The sequence below is a fragment of the Coturnix japonica genome, chromosome 9, assembly GCF_054131305.1.
Source record: "Coturnix japonica strain WE chromosome 9, WE-NBRP24, whole genome shotgun sequence".
Taxonomy (NCBI): Eukaryota; Metazoa; Chordata; class Aves; order Galliformes; family Phasianidae; genus Coturnix; species Coturnix japonica.
The window spans coordinates 8,255,977-8,273,839 of record NC_140671.1 but is presented as its reverse complement, the minus strand read 5'-3'; the positions used below and the strand labels follow the sequence as shown (position 1 = coordinate 8,273,839).

The window sequence follows — 17,863 nt, the reverse complement described above, 5'->3', positions numbered from 1 at the left end:
ATTGTAAGCACAGCGTCTGGGATTGCCAACCTCATCCCTGTGGCAGGGATGGTGTCTGTGGTCAGTGTGACCCTATGGAGCATCTTCCTTCAGCTGGGTGCGATGTGGTGCTGTAGGGATGGGTCAGAGCTGCCCACATGGGGAGATGGGGGGAGGCCCATGGGACCTTGTGTGTGAGCTGAGTGCTGACCTGGTGGGTGCCGAAAGCCGGGCAGTGTGTGAGTGTGTGAGGTCACAGGGCTGGGATCGTACCGTGCTGTGATAACAGTGCAGGGACCAACTGCGGTACTACAGCAGCACAGGGAGCAGCATCAGTTCTATGGCAGCACAGGGAACAGCGCTGCGCCCACACACACACACTGCAGCGCTGCTCTGGTCGGGCTGTGACCCCTCCACGTCCCGGCGCTCTCAGCCGTCCTACGGCCCCACACGCTGCGGCTGCTCTCGGCCATTCGGCCTCGTCCTGCGGCAGCTCCGAGCGGTGTCTCCGTCCGCGCTGCCGCCCGTAGCGCCGCAGTGTGTGTGTGCGCGCTACTCAGCAGCGCCCCCTGCAGGAGGCGACGCGAACTGCAGCCGCGCGGTGTCTGTAGCGCGTGGCGGAATAAAGGCGCCCGTTGCTCCATGGCGGCCGGTGGGGGCGGGGCCGGGACATGGAGGGGCGGGGCTCGCGCTGTTCCCGCCCTGCTGAGTTGCGCATGCGCAGTGCTGCAGTTGGTTGCGGCCATGGCGGCGTTGTGGTGGTGGTTAGTGAGGCCCGGCGCGGCGCTGCCCGTTGGTGAGGGCGCGGGGCCCGGCCTCGTTCCGCCGCGGCTGCCGGGAGGAGCCGGGGGCTGCGCGTGGGGGTCGGGAGCGACCGCGGTCCGAGCGGGAGGGCGGGCTGTGACGTCCCGGTGCCCTTCAGGGCCTGAGGCCGCGTCCCGTGTCGGCGCGGTGCCGGGGCTGTGGTGGTTGGGGGGGGTGAAGGGACGCGCGGCCCCTCACGGCTCTGCCCGCCCCCAGCACGAGCCCTGCGGCCCGTCCGCCGCCTGCACACGGTGTATCAGAGTGTGGAGCTGCCCGAGACGCACCAGATGCTGCGCCAGACGTGCCGGGACTTCGCCGAGAAGGAGCTGATGCCGCTGGCGGCTCAGCTGGACAGGGAGCACCGCTTCCCGGCTGAGCAGGTGCGCGCTCCCCGCCCCGCTGCCCCCGGCGCTGCCATGGTTGGGAAGCGGGCGCCTTTCGAGCCGTGCCCGCTGCACGAAGCTGCTCGTGGGCCGTTGGGGCACGGAGCATCCTGTGACCTCCGTACCGAGGAACGTGCCGTAGGTTTCATCCTGTGGCTGAGCTTTGGGTCTGCTGGGAGAGTTCTCTGAGCATGGAAAGGTTCATGTGTGACCTGAGCTCCGCGGCTGGTCGTGATTCTCCAGCATTTAGCACCAGTGAATTGTCAGTTCTCTGAGCAGCTTCTCTGTGGAAGCAGAACGGACAGGAGGGAGGAGATAGAAAGCATCTGATGGGTGCTGTGTCTGTTATATACGGTCTATTCCACATAAACCTCCAACTCCTCATATGGAAATCAGCACAGCAAGTTAGTGACATGTTGAGCGGGTGAATTCACTCATAAGTGTACAAGAAATCTGAATTTGTTCGAGAAAATTGGAAGTGTGTACAGTATTTATTAACATTATAGATTCACAGAATGGTTTGGATTGGAAGGGACCTTTAAGATCGTTCAGTTCCACCCCCTGCTGTAGGCAGGGACACCTCCCACCAGACCGGGTTGCTCACAGCCCCATCCAGCCTTGAGTGCTTCCAGGGCAGGGAATCCACAGCCTCACTGCTCCAGTGTCTCACTATCCTCACAGTAAAGAATTTCATCCTACTATCTAGTTTAAATCTAGTCTTTTCCAGTTTTAAATCATTTCCCCTCAAGACAGCTCTTGAAATGAGCAAGAGCTCATCCAGACCAGCAGTGACCATGTAGTAGCTCTCAGTGAAGTCATTTAGCCACACTTAGCAGTCTGTGCAGCCAGATTCCCATTTCAGAAGGAGTTTCACTACAGGCGTGTAGCCTGCTGTGACCTGACTTTGTGTGCCTGCATGTATTTGCTGGTGCAGAATCTCACTTCTCTGTTCCCCACACGCAGGTGAAGAAGTTGGGTAGCCTGGGGCTGCTGGCTGTGGAAGTGCCAGAGCAGTTCAAAGGAGCGGGCCTCGACTACCTGGCCTATTCCATAGCTTTGGAGGAGATCAGCAGGGGCTGTGCATCCACAGGCGTCATTGCCAGCGTCAATAATGTAAGTGTCTCAAGGCTGTGTGTGAGGGACAGGCATGGGGCTGAGTCTGACACCAGGGTGGCTGTTGGAGAGGGGTGGATGTGAAAAATGGGCTCCATTCCTGTTGTGAATTATGCTATGCTGGAGAGCACTGACATTCTGGGAGTTAATTGATTGCTTGTACCTTGAGGAGGTGCTAACTCAGCTCTCAATTCTTAAAGTCTCTGTATTTAGGGCCAATACTCAAGTTTGGTTCTGAGGAACAGAAGCACAAATGGATTTCTCCCTTCACCAGCGGGGACAAAATAGGATGTTTTGCTCTTAGTGAACCAGGTAATGTGACTGTTAGTATTCCTGCTGCAGGGTAACTTCCTTAATCAGATTTAGAGTGGATCCTAGGTCTGTCACATAGTTAACAGTTTACAGAAAGGTGGGTTATAGCAATCCCATTCAAATGAAGTCTGCAGTGCCCGAGGTGCTCACTAACTGCCATCCCATGGTCTGTGCTGAAAATTTCATCCCTGTTATGTGATCAAAGCCTTAGAGATGGATGCATCTTAGACACACTGGCCTTTCCCCTTTCTGTTTGGGTCCCCTATGGGATGGACAGGGATGACACTACTGTAGATACAGGAGGTGCTGTGAGCTGGCAGCAGGGTGTGGGCAGGTGGAGGTTTTGCACTGTTCACTGCCACTGATTGCCTGAATGTTTTTTGCCTTGCTTAGGGAATGGCAGCGATGCAGGTGCGGCATCCACAGTGGCACGTCTGGATGGTGACGAGTGGGTGCTGAATGGCACCAAGGCCTGGATCACCAACGCCTGGGATGCCTCGGCCGCCGTGGTGTTTGCCACTACAGATAAATCCCTGAAGCACAAGGTGTGTTCAGTGGGTCACTTGGGAAAAAGGGCTGGAAGTGAAGGGAGAATCATTCTGAAAGGGTTCTAAGAACCATGTAGAGTATTTGGAGCTGTGCAGATGTTGCACGGTGGGGAGGAGGGGTTTGATTTGTGCCAGCTTTGTTGTTCCTTGTGCCTTCCCTTTCTTCTGGTTACTGGACACACGTCTCCTGTGAGGGAAAAAAAAAAATAAATAAATTGGAAGGAAGCCTGTTGACACCCAGGTAAGGGGGAAGTCACCACCAATCCTAAGACTGGGTCATCTTGCAGGGCATTAGTGCATTCCTTGTTCCTATGCCAACTGCGGGGCTGTCCCTGGGGAAGAAAGAAGACAAGCTGGGCATCCGAGCCTCTTCCACGGCCAACCTGATATTTGAGGACTGTCGGATACCCAAGGCCAACCTGCTGGGGCAGCTAGGAATGGGCTTCAAAATTGCCATGGTAAGAGGTGGATCAGAGGTGCGTTTGTATAAAGGAGTAGTTCCCAAGCTGGCCATTTTCAAAACTATTTTCTGATTTAGGGTAACTTTGGTGAGAGCTGCTACAGAGCTTGGTAAACCATGGATGGATGATAGATCCTGGGCAGTGCTTTTTTTGTAGGCTCAATGTGGCAGTGCTCTGGTTAAGGAGTGCTGCTGAGGCACAGTGTGAGCAGAGGTAATTTAGTTTTTCTCATCTACCCAAGTTCTGTTCTTCCATTTTGTACCTTTAAAAAAGCAGGGGAGGAAGAAATATTACATTTTCCCTAAATACTCTGGCTGAGGATAGTTGTCCTGCATGCACAGAGTGTGTTCATCATGTCTGAAAGAAGTGGAAGAAGTCAGAGATAACAGCTGTGTGTGACTTCTGACCAGAAGCCAGGCCCCTGTCAGCTTATTCCCTGCAATGGCACACTCTCCACTGGGGAAAAACACCATTTGTTGGCTTGGTGTTTTGAGAAGGGCTGAGCTCCAAAGCTGGAAGAACTCTCCAGTCACTGATCCCTTTTTAGGGACCCTCAGCTTAGGATTAAGAAGTCTTTTTTTCACTGTGCCACAAATTCTACCTGTGTACAGAGTGAGCCAGGGAAGCACTCAAAACCTAAAGGGCAAGTCAAGTTACTGACCCAGTTCACCAGTCATAATGAAAAATATTTGCTTTATTGTGTGTACTGATGGGGGGGGGAGTAAAGAGGAAAAGCTTTCTTCTTTTTCTTTTTTTTTTTTTTTTTTCCATCTAAAATAAGCAGCTGCATGGTGAGCCATGGCACCAGCTGCAGGGGTTGTTCCAGCCCCATCCAGAGCAGATGCTTTTTGTTCTGCTGTTTCCATTGTTTTGCTCCCCTCCTCCTGCCTTCCCCCTGGGTAAGAGGCAGCACTGTCTCCCCTTTCTGCCTCTTGCACCTGTTCTTCTATCTGTTCTTTGCAGTATCCAGTCTATTCTGCAGCTCTTTATTCCTGCATAATGTAGGTTGGAGCAGGGAGGTCTCTGAGAAGCTACTGAGGCCACAGCAAGTTCCTAGCAGGAGTGGAAATGCGTGTACACTTTTGATCAAGTGTGACTTGAATTAACACTATTTTGTCTTTCTCAGCAAACTCTGGATGCAGGAAGGATTGGCATCGCCTCTCAGGCTCTGGGAATAGCTCAGGCAGCTCTGGACTGTGCTGTGGATTATGCTGAAAAGAGAATGGCGTTTGGGTCACCCATCACAAAGCTGCAGGCAATTCAGGTATGAGCCAGGATGGGTCACCAGCAGGTAGTGCTGTTGTTGGTGGAAACTTCATACAGACACTTGTACTTGGCTTCAGGAACACAGCGTACTTGGTGCTGTCTGGGATAAACAAGGTCAGTGTTTACATTTTCAAACAGACTGTTGAGATGGAGGTGCTCCTTTTCTAGTACTGTTGGTCTCAGAGGTGTGAGACTGCTGTGTCCTCCTGTAGGCAGAGCTGCCTCAGACAAAGGCACTGTTTGTCGTTGCAGTTTAAGTTAGCAGACATGGCTGTGGCATTAGAGAGTGCGCGCTTACTGACCTGGAGAGCTGCTATGCTGAAGGACAATGGGAAGCCCTTCACAAAGGTATTTCTAGCTTTGCATTTGTCCAGTAGTGACAGCTCTGGGGACGGGCTTGAGGCAAGAAAATGGTGTGGTGTGCTGCATGGCTGCATTCAGTCCTGCCCAGCCCAGTGCTGTCAGTGGCCCAGTATCAGCAGTTACTGCACACTGCTGTCTGCCATCAGCTCCATCTTTGGAGCTGGGCCCTGCTTTTTTTTATGCAAGGCAAGAGGGGCTGGGTGCTGAGAGCTGGTGCCAGTGACCTGGCCTGTCTTTTCTGCACAGTTGGTCTGCAGACTGTCAGACTCCTGTTGCAATTGGGGCTTTCCTTTTTCTGTGATAGCTGCATCCTCAGTGATGTTTTCCTTCCCAAAGGAAGCGGCAATGGCCAAGCTGGCTGCATCAGAAGCTGCAACAAGCATCTCTCATCAGGTAACTACTACAGATGGCAACTCTCAGCTGCACAGCATGCTGAAAGGCAGTTTGTGTTCCACCTCTCACACACAACAAGCCAAGTACCTACACAAAGATGGGATGAAATTTAGTCTTTACTAGAGCATACATGCATACATTGTTTTTATTTTTAACAAAGGCACATGAAGCTGGCCACCTCTTTGGATTCAGTGTTATGCAGGCATGTGATGCTGTGTTATTAATTATGATTGATGCTGGCCAGAGCATCAGCATTTTAACTGGATCGGTGCTTTTTGTGGGAACTGAGCTGCACCCAACTCAGTCAGCAGTAAGTTTGATGTACAGTGAGGAGATAGAGCAATACCTGGGGTGTCTGCATTTATTTTTTCCCTGCCCTTAAACGTGGCTTAGTTGAATATGGAACAACTAACAAGTACCACTGGAGTGGTTCATTTGCTGTCTGGGATGTCAGTGTTAATGTTACACTACTTCTAATTATGTGTATTTCTCTGATTGCAAGTGTCAGTCAGCCCCATGCTTCCTCCAGGTATGCACGCAGTGAGATTAGTTCCTTTTCAGCTGTCTGTGGAAAATAAGTTCTGTGGCCCTGCATCTATTGTAACCCCCTACCTTTGTTTCAGGCCATCCAGATCTTGGGTGGCATGGGCTATGTGACAGAGATGCCAGCAGAACGTCATTACCGTGATGCTCGTATCACTGAGATCTACGAGGGGACCAGTGAGATCCAAAGACTGGTGATAGCAGGTCAACTGCTGAAGGCATACCGTAGCTGAAGAACCTTAAAGCAAGTTACTGCCCTAAGTGCCTCCTAACAGCCATCCAGGCGCTGAGGATCATGATGGAAGTTTTCCTCACTGATGAGTAACTGACCTTAACATGTGCTGATTCTTCTCTGGGTGAAGTATGGTGCATAGAAGGCCCTATCCAAGTTTGTAAGCAAACGGCTATGAGTGCAGGAGAGAGGAAGCAGCTCATGGCTGCTTCTCCTAAATCTCCTACCATTGTGTGTTGTTTTGTTCCAGCAGCACAGGGTCACTGTGCTGTTCAGCCGCACTCCTTGTGCATCTTGCAGTATTTCCTTTGGCAAAGCCTTGCAATGAGCAGTGTGATAAGCAGTGCCAGCATTAGAGATGTGACACCTGTGCACTCTTCCCAGGCTGCTGGTTTCACTGCTACGCTTCTCAGCTCCTGAAGTTCAGGGATGCAGCTGAGGTGAGCTCCCTGTTCAGTGCAGGCTGTACTGAGACCTGCTGCAGCAGTGCACTGTCCCCCACCTCGAGCAGGAGAGGAGCCAGAAAGGAGGACGCAGGCACTTCCTACACACAAAAGGCTCTCAGGCTGTGGTTGCTGTGTACATGGATGTAAAAACAACCCAGTAGCTTTCATAGTGTGAGCCCCTCATGGATGGAGCTGTAAAAGCAAAGAGAAGTTCCACAGACTGCATTTACTGTACCAACAAGTATCCAACAGGACAGTAACAGGTTTTGATCTCTGTGCATTTTTGGGCAACTAAGAAATGAACAGATGATATCAAAAACCTTACCAGGAAGATGAACAGTAACGCACATCCTCCATCAGTTACCTTCAGCAATCAATTAACTGTACAAAGATTAAACAGCCAAAAGAACAGCTCTAAACTCAGGGAAAGATGGACAGGATTGAGACAACAATGTGCACGGCCCTTGTCCAGACACTGAGTACACCAGTTGTAAATGGTTATTTTCCTGCAGTGTTACTGAATTTATGTGCCAAGAAAACAGCAAGATCTTATTACATAAAAGAGAACAGAAGATAAATAAAACCTGATTTTAAAAACTTGAATAAAGTACCATCCCTCCCCCTTTTCTTTAAATTCAAATACGACAATTTGGAATAGTTTCTTCAGTCCCAAGACAGAGAAGCACAAACCCCCTTACCCTGCATACACCGGTTGTGCCGACGCTTTGTAGTGTGCTGGGTGATTGCTAGTGCAGCAGATGTACCAGGAATACAAATAGTCCCTTTGCAGATCACTTGCATGTTGGGACAGAGTTTGAATTTCTTTGCTGCTGTCATAATCTGGCACAGCCAGGCAGTGAGATAAGTTGGTCTTCTGGAAAACCATTCCAGTGACTGCAAATGTGTTGTAAATGAAAGCCTTCTAGGTGTAAGACACACTCTTGTAACTCAATTTCTACTTGTATCACTGCTTCAATTATTTTTTTAAAGACTCATTTAATGACTCTATAGGAGGAAGTGAGTTGATTTTACACAGGGTTGTTTTTCTCCTCACAGCTACTCAGCTGAGCAGGCACCTTAGGCCCAGTCACTGCTCATGGCAAGGAAGTGAGGAGCACAGCGTTACTGTTCAGTGCTCGTCTTTACTGGATCACCAATGCACCAGAACAAGCAGTCACTGTTAGGCCACACGTGCACTGTGTTCCCTTGCTTCATCAAGCTTCTTCTCTCACACCTGCTTTCAGCTTGCACTTCTTTATCATGATAACTCCTTCAATGAGCAACACTAAATGATTGCTGAGTGAAATTGCCCCTGTGCCCTCATAGTGGAAGACTGAAGTGGGAGAGTAGCTGTGAACATCTCAGCTGACAGAGCACACTGCAATCAACTACAGATGAGATACACCAGAATCCCATGTGGACCTTTTGCTGAGATCACAACAGGCAGCATCAAGCAATTGCCTGCCCATGGGGAGCCCTGTTTCATACCTGTGACAACTTGCCTTTGGAACTCCTGGATAGCAGCACGCTGCGTGCCTTGTTAACAAGCTTCCTGCCAGCTGACAGCAGTAGAGCAGCTGACCTGGCTGACATTAAGTGCATATTTGGTGCCGATTTCTCAATACACCTCTGTCACAGTCTGCAATCACTGTGTATCACCAAATTACAGAAAGGGTGGAGCTGGTCAAAAGCCACTGCTCTAGATACAGCATGACATCAACGTACAAGAGCCTCGGAATGTTTTACAAGCCTGTAAGAGTTCCCTTTTGTTATTAACTACAAATAACCCCACAAAAAACAGCCATGCTTTAAGGGTGCAAAGACTGTTACAGACAAAAGCTCTTTGCATACCTTGCTGCCACAGGTTCAGGCAGGTACAGGTAACCTGGCTCACAGCACTGTCCTCAGCAGTGTTTTAGGGTAAACAGCACAGTTAGACACAAAATCCTCCACAGAGCTCCCAGAGCAAAGAGCTGGCTTTCCACTGAGCAATATACAGAGATCCTGTTCCATTCTGCTGTTCTCTGAGATAATTTCAGCTTTAATGCACATGTGTCTGCTCCTCAGGGCTGTTACAGGGGGAAAAAAACTGCTGAAAGAGCAAAACACAGTCAGGTTCTGCAGCGTTACACGGAGCTCCCAGCAAGGTCCACCTGCAGCCAGAGCACTAACCCGGCATTGTGAGTGTGGGGCCATGCTCTTTTCAGCAAAAGCTCAGCTTCAGGTTGAAACCAAAAGTTTATCAGTTCATAAACTAAGCCACCAAGATGAGAAAACCAGCTCATGCAGCTTATGTGGGGGGAGGAAGAAAGGCACAGCCGCAATTTCCAAGGACACTTTTGCCCACAATCCACTGAACATACATTAAATAGGTTACAAATGGACTGCAGGGAATGAAGCAGAGGAAACATTGGGAGTTTTCAGCTGGAGGTTAAAAATTCATCAGTTTCCAGTGCAGGAGGCCTGGCCATACAGTGGCAGCACATCTGCACTGCTCTCTGCTGCAGGGGTTCCTGGGCAGCCCTCACTGAACCCTGAAGAAACATGACAGTAATGTGGAGTAACATTATAAAAAGAATACCTGGGATTTCTGCAGCCATTTCTCCCTTAACGAGGTCAATCCTAAGATGAGGAAGCCAGTCCCCATGGTCCGCACGTTTCCTCCTTGCTCTGCTGACTCCTCTAACCTCCACCAACAGCTTCTGCCTGCCAACCATGGGAACTGCAGCACATGAGCTGACCTGTCACAGGCTGCTCCCATTGGGCCGCTCCGTTAAAGCACCAAAATCCTCTTGTCAGTGGCTGCCATTGAAACACTGCAAACCCCTTTGGGTTCAGCCTTGCTCATCTGGCAGCTGCAGGCTTCCACCTGGAAGGGCAGGCCGTCATTTCCTGACACAGACCAGAAATGCCACTACAAAACCAGGGGAAGATCTTTTATTTTAGTTCTAAAGGCAGGAGGGCGCTCCCAAGAAACTGAGAGCACTTGGGATGTGCATTACTATCGTGTGGATGGAGGGACTCAGCAGGTAGGGCTCCAGCAGACTGGATCTAGAGATACATGCTGCTGCTTCAGTACCCTGGGCATTAAAATCAAGAGTCCTTTTTCTCTCTGAATACACTCATCATATTTTTATTCTTTTAAGTTTTCAGCTACCGCTTAACGTCCCACTGTCCCAAGCCGACTGCAGGCCTGGGGTGTAATACCTGCAGTAGATGCAGATTTTAATTTAAAAACATTTATTCCAAAAGTGACAGTCATCTGACAATGACAGCGAGCACTGCAGGGACATGACAGAGAATGCTTTTAACCAAGTGAAAGAATGGGGGGAAATAATCAGTGTGCCTCCTGCTTCCCACCCACCCAATCTTGGGACCACCCCCAGCCCTGGGCTGCTGTGCTGCTTGTCAGTGTCCCCATGTTTTACCTGTGTCACATCCACTACAGCCCATCCAGAGGCCGCTCAGTCACTGCAGCACCACGGCCTGCAAACTCGGACAGACCTGCTGAGGAGTACAGAGTAACTTAATTAAAAACAGGACAGACAGATGCTTTGTTAAGCGTGGCCAGACAGAAATGTTGCTCTTGTAATAACCATCAAAGCAGAAAGGATCAGACATTTCACCGAAACTTCCTTACCTGTCTCATCAAGCACCACCTCACAGGCTGGGCTCGGTCAGACCTCAGTCTGAAACATTCCTGCTTTCCTCCCGTCAGCTCACAGGTCTTGGCACCAGGCTAACGAGGCTCAATGAACGAACGTCCTGGTTAGCTCAGGGTCGCCTTCCAGGCAATGAGACAACAGAACCAGAACTGCTGGTTGGAGAAAAGCAGCCACCAGAACATCTCCACCAGGCAGAGGCACAGAGCGCCAACGCACAGACTGACCAGAACAACAGGAAAGGACAGTTTGCTTTTTTCCTTTTTTTTTTTTTTTCTCCTTTAAGGGCTGGGGGAATGGAAAAATACAGCACACAAATGAAACAGAATGCAAAACAATACAAAAAAATAGAAAATAGAAAAAAATGTATTTACAAGTGATACATTACTATGATCAGAAAGCACAAAGACAACTGCTGCTATAATACATGCACCGGGTCAGGAAGGAACTACTAAAAACCTGCAAGGGAGCTCTTTGTAAAAAAGAAGAAAAGACCAAAAAAAAAAAAAAAAAAAGACACCCTTCCCATCCCCCCCCAACAAACAGGGTCAGGTTGCATCGTTCTTTCCTAGTTTGCTACATTGATCAAAATCAAATGTCCCCTGGAGTCCATGAGCACAGTCGTACAAACACTACATCTGTCTTGAAACTGCAGGTTCGGTTTCAGGAGGGGGGAGAAAAAACAGCAGCTCGTTGTAGATTCATATACAAGAAAGCCAGAGTAAACTGCTCTACATGCTAAAAATTACAGCAAGCCCCTGTCTGCTACACAGCATGATCTTAGCAGGTTTTCCTCTTTATTTATTCATATATATATCTATATGTGTGTGTATATATATATGTATAAAAATCGTGCCCTTTTTCACTGCAACATGACATCCGCGTGGAAATGTAACTTGTTACAACAAATTTTTATGTGTATACTGCAAGAAGTCACTCAATGTCTGTGGATTTAATAAGTAACCTCACACCACAGGAAATATTTAATAAAAAACAAAACGAAACCAAAAAACCCCAATATTGTGACAGAAGAGCTTCTGTCTCAGTTCTTTTCAAAACTGAAGTCCGACAGGAAACTGGTCCCAACGTTTGTGAGGGTTTGCCGAAGAAGCTTCAGTTTGCCTAACTGTTTTTTTTCTCTTAGTGTTCACAAGTTTTTGAACGACTTCAAGCCGTTTTCAGTTTCCAGTCTGTCTCTTCCTCACTCACGTAGGTACCAGTCTGCTACTAATCCGTCAGAGTGAGGAAAAGAGGAAAGTGGCTGCAGTTGCACAAAGGGTCCCCAGTTCCACATCTGCGGGGCGACCAGACGGAGCTCCAGAACCTCAGCTCTTTTCCTTCCCCTCCTTTCAATTCTTTCATACAAGTCCCGCAGTCGGTACCTTCCCAATACCTGGCAGCCAGTCCAGCTTCAGGAGATGACAAAGCCACAAGTTAAAGTGAAAAGGACCAAGGCAGAAGTTCAGGTCACTATCTGTTCCATCATACTTCCAGGAAACGGGAGCTGCTGGACTTGGAGTGGAAAGGCTCAGACCACATGCGACGTAGATCGCCCTGGGCAGTAAAACAGCAGCAGGAGAGTACGCTTAGAAACTGCAAAGCCCATTTACAATTCAGACTTTAGAACAGTGGTACAAACACAGGCAAAACTTCACCTGCTCTGCAGATTATAACTCAGACATTAAAATACATCCTTCCTTTCCACCATCAGGCCAAAACGGCTCCTTTGAGGCAGACCTACCTCAAATGTTGATGGGGGTGGAAAATTCTGCCCTTTCTCAGGCTCCGTTCTCTGCATTGCTGGATGCACATTTCAACAGCAACCCCAGAACAGTAAAGAGAACGTTTTAAAATTCCAGTTCAGAACAGATGCCTGGAAATACGGCCAGACCTGCCTCTCCTCTCTCTGTTCAGCCTCTGAACAAATATTTTCTTTCACGGCCAGCTGGGGGAGGGCAAACTCTGTTATTTAATTAAGACAGCTCTTAACACTTCGGAGTTTGTTTAGTTTATATTTACTGATACCTTGTGTGCACACATTGTTTTCTAGTTTAAGTGTACGTCTCTCAGTTAACTCAGTGCTCCAAAGTGAGAATTCCCCACAGGAGCAGCAGTGCATCAGTTCTTGGCCACAGCCGTTGGCAAGGGGTGGACATGAATCCCCTGTACCTGCTGCCCAGTGCTGGAGCACCAACCTCACTGCCAGCTGAGCAATAATCCTGTCTTACCTTTAAATATGCCATGGTGAGGAGCGGCAATAAGGTAAAAGGTACCAAATACAGGAGGGCAGGCTGGGCCGCCCGGTGAATACGAGAGGCTACTGTTGCAGTTAATAGGCCTGTAAAAGAAATAAGTGACTAAACAACTTTAAACAGCATACGGATATTCTACAGCTTTTCATCCACAGGTGCTATGGAAAAAAATCTATTTATCTGTGCTTTGCTTTCCCTGAATAGTTATAAAATAAGAAGTAGTTATTCTATTTTAATATTAGGCTGTGCTGAGCACCTCACTTCAGTTTTAAACATCAAAGACTAAGCTAATAATAATACAAACAAAAATAATAACAAAAAGCAAAGGAGAGGAAACTGAGTGCACCACACTGAACTGCTTTATGTGCTGCTCAGTGCTGGTACGTCTTGAGACCATCAGTCTGAGGCCCCCAGCCTGAGAAACGAGGGGCTGGGAGGAAGGATTGTTCACACCAGGAATGCTTCTCCTGGAGATGTGCCCAAGAGGAACACGGGGGAGAGCCGAGGGGGTGGGTGAGCAGGGAACACAACTGGAATAGAACTGATCTCCCCATCGCATCTGGTAAAGGCTGAGTTGATCTGGACACACACACACACACGTCCTGACCTCAGAGAAAGCAATAGTCCTCGTTAGCGAGGAGGGGGACAGCTACTTCACATCACAGGTGGCATCCAGCTGCAACTATTCATGGTTTTCCACACTTACTGAGTTGTTATGGGATCATAATGGTTAACACTAGAAGACAAAAATGCTGCAACTATCTTATCTAGATGTACTCTTTCACAGCATAACCCATCTAAAAACTCCCGTGTTTTTTCTGCCTTGCCCAGGTTATGATCTAGAGCAGCTTCTGCACTTGTAAAGCACGGTACAAGAAGTTCCTCACAGAAAGGTGCTGATAATCCTCAACATAAAATCCACACAAAAAATACTGCGAAGTCAGGAAGGGCTTTTCTCCCTTCATCATGCTGATAAAAATCAAGGAAGGAGAACTCAAAAACAACATCACCAAGCTGTCTCCCAAGGCCTCCTTATACTTTGTTTCATCGTCTTTTAAACCTACTAAACCCACTCTTGCTCACTAAGCAGCTACCCATATTAAACCAATTACTCACCTACAAAATATCCAATTAGTGTGCAGTGAAAGTAGGAGACCTTCTGCATACGCCCAGAGATGTTCCCTGGTCCTGGGGCACCACAGGAATCGCTGTTGGCTTGTTTTTTGTAGTTATCGTAGCGCAGGACGAAGCAGAGCAGAAGACCTGGCATGACAATATCTCCGATCCCCAGCATAGAGAAATGGCTGCCCGTGGAACTGCAGAGCAATTGAAACTGGGTTTGCAACCTTACACAAGGTAACAAGCTCCAGACCCCTCCACTTTGTTTCTGAGCTTCACTTTGCACATGCCCTGCTCATACTGGCAAACTTTTATGTAGTAGAACCTACTACATAAATACCAGCCACTAAAGACTTTCCTTAGCGACTTCATCACCATTTCGGCTCAGTTTTAAATGTTCTCATTTAGACACTGTAACACGTTGCTCCAAAGCAGCCATTCCTACTCACAGGGTTTAGGCTGCTCTGCTGGAAGTCACTCAATGAAACAGATCCAACAACTCAGTTCTTCAGTCGCCTCCCTCCAACCCACCAACAGGGGCTGGTACCAGCTGACAGTTCTACCAACCATTTGATTCCCACTTTGATTATCAAACATTTTGTCTTCAGTCCAGTGTAGATAAATCACCTCTCATGTAAAACAATAAATGGGTTTATGGCCTTTTCAGATCTTTGGCTTAATTCAGACACAATGCAGATAAAACTGTACTTCTGTTGGATTCCTAGGAAAGAGCCAACTGCTAAGCAGATTAAAGACTGAAATCTGCCCTTATCATAAGCACAAGACCCTCCTCTGAAAACAATGCCAAATAAGTTTATGGTGGAATAAACAAAACAATTTTCATTGCATATAATCATCCCTAATCTCCGCCATTTCAGCACTCCAGCATCAGAAGAGGAACAGAATAATGATCAGCCAATGTACTACACGGCTTCTGAAGCGCTCACAGGCTCGTGTGTAGCTGGCTCAAAACCCTGAACATCAAAGATCTCCAGCAGTTGAGAGACGTGCAACGATCTCCCTCCACCAGTAAGTCGTCATTGCCCATCCCAGTCTCTCACTCCCTTCCCAATTACCTGCAGTTATGCAGTACTTGAAACTACTCTTAGAATAAACCCACGCTCTTCTTGGTTTTAAGCATGAGTTCACAAACTACAGCAGGAGTTATTACACTGCAGAACTCACATCACAAAGTGTATCCTGTTCTGAACAGGCCGGGACATAACTTAGGATCATTTCTGCATGTATGAGACAGCAAACAGGAAGCACCAAATCCTTAAAACTACTGCAGACACTGTTATCACAAACAGGGATTGACTGGATAGGAAACCAAGCCGGTGTTTTCCAATAGAATTAGCAGAAAAAAGAATTGGTGCTAATATAATGCTGAGGGAAGCTTTTCTGCCATAGTACCATGAAAGAATTGCCAAATTTACCTTGGAAATACAAGTTTACCGGGCAGCGACAGACGGGGAACGTCTCTACCCACGTTTGGTCCCAGGTGAAGCTTCCGGGACAGAACATCAAGGGGATTATCAGCAGGTTGTGTGGCCACTTTCACCATCACGTTGCTGTTAAAGATGTATGCAGAAAAAAAGACCTACAGAGCAAGAAAACCCTTAGAAGTGACACACTGTAATTATACAGCAGCTTAAAGCAGCTCTTTTTCCCCCTTCTTTCTTTTTCATCTATTCAACAGAAGATTTCTGTTCCCATTCCCATAGGCATAACATTGTAGATACGGTAACAAAGTGCAGAACGTATTTTAGAAAGTGCCATTGCTTTTCTTTCTGTTTTTTTTTTTTTTTTAACACTATTTTAGGTTTTTTTACACTATTACTCCTCAGGAATAACTGGAAAATACTTTCTGATATCAAGATACTGGCCAATGGGCTCTACATTATCTGAACAATGAGCACCAAGAGGAGGATGGTACTAAGGCACCCAATAGAAGCAAGCTTGAAAGCAGAGAAGAGGTGAGCACAGTGCTCAGCCTGGGTGATGCAATGCTTATATCTAATAGGCTCTCACACTGCAGCTCACACACTGCAAGACTGATTTCACTGCCAGAGCTGTCAGCAATGGCCTCCTCAGTCAGCGCCTGCTGCTACGCAAAGGTAGATCTAAATGCTTTCAGTATTACCAAATTTATTGTCAGGTCTCTTGCAAAAGTGCTGTAAGATTTTATGCCAGCTTTACTGGCTATAAATCAGTTTGCATTCCTGTCCTGAGGATCCCACTGCTAGGCTTAAGTTGGCACACAGCACCGTGCAAGTGTGGATAAGGCTTCACATTCACTTGGAACTGCTTGTTCTGATCCTCAGCCAAGCCTTCAGAACTGAAGGTCCCGCTTTTTCTTAGAATCTGCCAAAGCTGAAGTATTCCAATAATGTTTCTGCTTTTGTGAACTGATTAGTGAGGAAATTATAACGTGTTCCACTGAAGACTTTCAAGTTTTCAGAAGAGAGCAGTGAAGCTCATCGGCTTCATACGAGCACGTTTCACGTGAAGACAGTGCAAGGCCAATTACAAATCCGAACGATAAAAACAGTTTAAGCAGAACAAAACAAAGCACTTACCCAAAAGACATCATAAATTAGTAACCCAGAGAGCAGCAAGCAGGAAACCTTCAGGCTCGGCAGCCGGACAAAGGCTATCATTGCAACACACAGGCCCATAGCCAGAGCTGCAAAATGCAAGTACATCATTAGTGCATTACAAATAAAAACAAACCCCAAACCAAACAAGTAACAACAAAAAAAGAAACCAACACTCCCCCTCTCCCCCCCCAGCAAAAAAACACACTCGGAAGAGGCTCCTGTTTGTTCTGTTTGCACCTGTGCAGCACTGCACGCACCACATGGATTTCTCACATTTCCAGATACTGATTCTTGGAAGTCGAGAGAAGACAAAATCCATTCAAGAGGATCACATCCATCTGCAAATGTGTCCCCATAGAAACAGAACTACCGCTGTCCACCACAAACCAACGTTCTTGTGATCAGTCCTAGAGACCATCTCCCCCACAAGACACAAACTGTCCAGTTACAAACAGTTACTGTCCAGTTAGAAACAACATCACAGTTTTCAACCCTCAGTGCCCCCAACGGGAAACAACTCCAGAAATCAACATGCAAATGTCACACAGTGCGACTGAGAAGCACTCAACCCAATCTGCTACGTGAACAAGATTGCACAAGACTGCCCCAAATCAGCTCTGAGCTCCTGCTGTATAGAAGTACAGGGATTTCCCAGTAGGACACATCTGTGTGAAAGCCTGCCTGTCAATGGGAAGACAAGGGCAAGTCCTCTCCCAAGGGTGGTGAGCTTTCAGACACACCAAACTGCACTGACTGACGCTGCAAGCTCAGAGCTGGCAGTTCTGTTTCAGGATTAAGGATGTGCAATGCAAAATTAAACCTGAAACGTGACACGCATGAAAGGGCAGGTGGGGGGAACCCTTCCTCTGCAGTTACAAATCCAACCCCCTGTGTATTCTGTCAGCATACGCTCACCAGCACAGCACCTCCATCAGGCCACAGTTCACAAGTTAACATTCTAATTCTCACGCTACCATTACAGAATCAGAAAACTCCATTACAGTTGCATTTCATCCAGAAGATACAGAGACCTTCCATAGAGACAATTTAGCACCGATTCAAGAGCCAAAGCCTTGGAGCAGCTCCCAGCACAGCTGCACGCAATGCCCAGCCTGCCAGGCCCACCTCGTCACCTCCACGCAGCCCGAAGCAGCACAGGCTGCCAGCTTTATGAAGTGATGAGGCTACTGAGATTAAAAAACAAGTCTCCTAAACCATGCTGCATTATCACAACTTATTATAGCACATCAATTATTGATGTTTGAAGAATCTGACACAGCAAAGCAGGGAGTCAAAGCAGAGCGTTCAGTAATTCAGTACAGCCTTCAGTTACAGACATCCTCCGGCAGGAGAGAAATACAAAAGGAACAGGCTGCCTTAAATCAAA

At 47.8% G+C, this 17,863-nt stretch overlaps 2 protein-coding genes across 11 annotated transcripts in view; one reads left to right on the top strand and one right to left on the bottom strand.

Annotated features, from left to right (window-relative positions):
- The first annotated feature begins 701 nt into the window (after positions 1 to 701).
- ACADS (acyl-CoA dehydrogenase short chain) lies at positions 702 to 11,517 on the top strand. 4 transcript variants are annotated; one of them, XR_014949176.1, is made up of 10 exons: positions 702 to 775; positions 1,000 to 1,163; positions 2,130 to 2,279; positions 2,480 to 2,591; positions 2,985 to 3,136; positions 3,427 to 3,597; positions 4,727 to 4,864; positions 5,119 to 5,214; positions 5,534 to 5,622; positions 10,562 to 10,843. XR_014949176.1 is itself a non-coding variant. In XM_015877964.3 (10 exons), the coding sequence occupies exons 1-10, from the start codon at positions 724 to 726 to the stop codon at positions 10,883 to 10,885; spliced, it is 1,416 nt and encodes a 471-aa protein (XP_015733450.1). In that variant the 5' UTR covers positions 702 to 723; the 3' UTR covers positions 10,886 to 11,517. The 4 variants fall into 4 exon arrangements, 2 of the variants coding, with proteins under 2 accessions (XP_015733450.1, XP_015733451.1); XR_014949175.1 differs by lacking the exon at positions 10,562 to 10,843 and adding an exon at positions 6,246 to 7,450; XM_015877964.3 differs by having other exon boundaries at positions 5,566 to 5,622; positions 10,562 to 11,517.
- SPPL3 (signal peptide peptidase like 3) overlaps positions 10,754 to 17,863 on the bottom strand; it is a 54,853-nt gene continuing 47,743 nt past the window's right edge. For all 7 annotated transcript variants that reach the window (XM_085556109.1, XM_032447902.2, XM_085556107.1 and 4 more), the window contains 5 exons: positions 16,456 to 16,562; positions 15,313 to 15,476; positions 13,874 to 14,073; positions 12,734 to 12,843; positions 10,754 to 12,059 (listed from right to left, as the gene is read on the bottom strand). In XM_085556109.1, the coding sequence (XP_085412235.1) occupies positions 11,988 to 12,059; positions 12,734 to 12,843; positions 13,874 to 14,073; positions 15,313 to 15,476; positions 16,456 to 16,562 (653 nt within the window). In that variant the 3' untranslated portion in view covers positions 10,754 to 11,987. The remainder of the gene's footprint in view (positions 12,060 to 12,733; positions 12,844 to 13,873; positions 14,074 to 15,312; positions 15,477 to 16,455; positions 16,563 to 17,863) is intronic.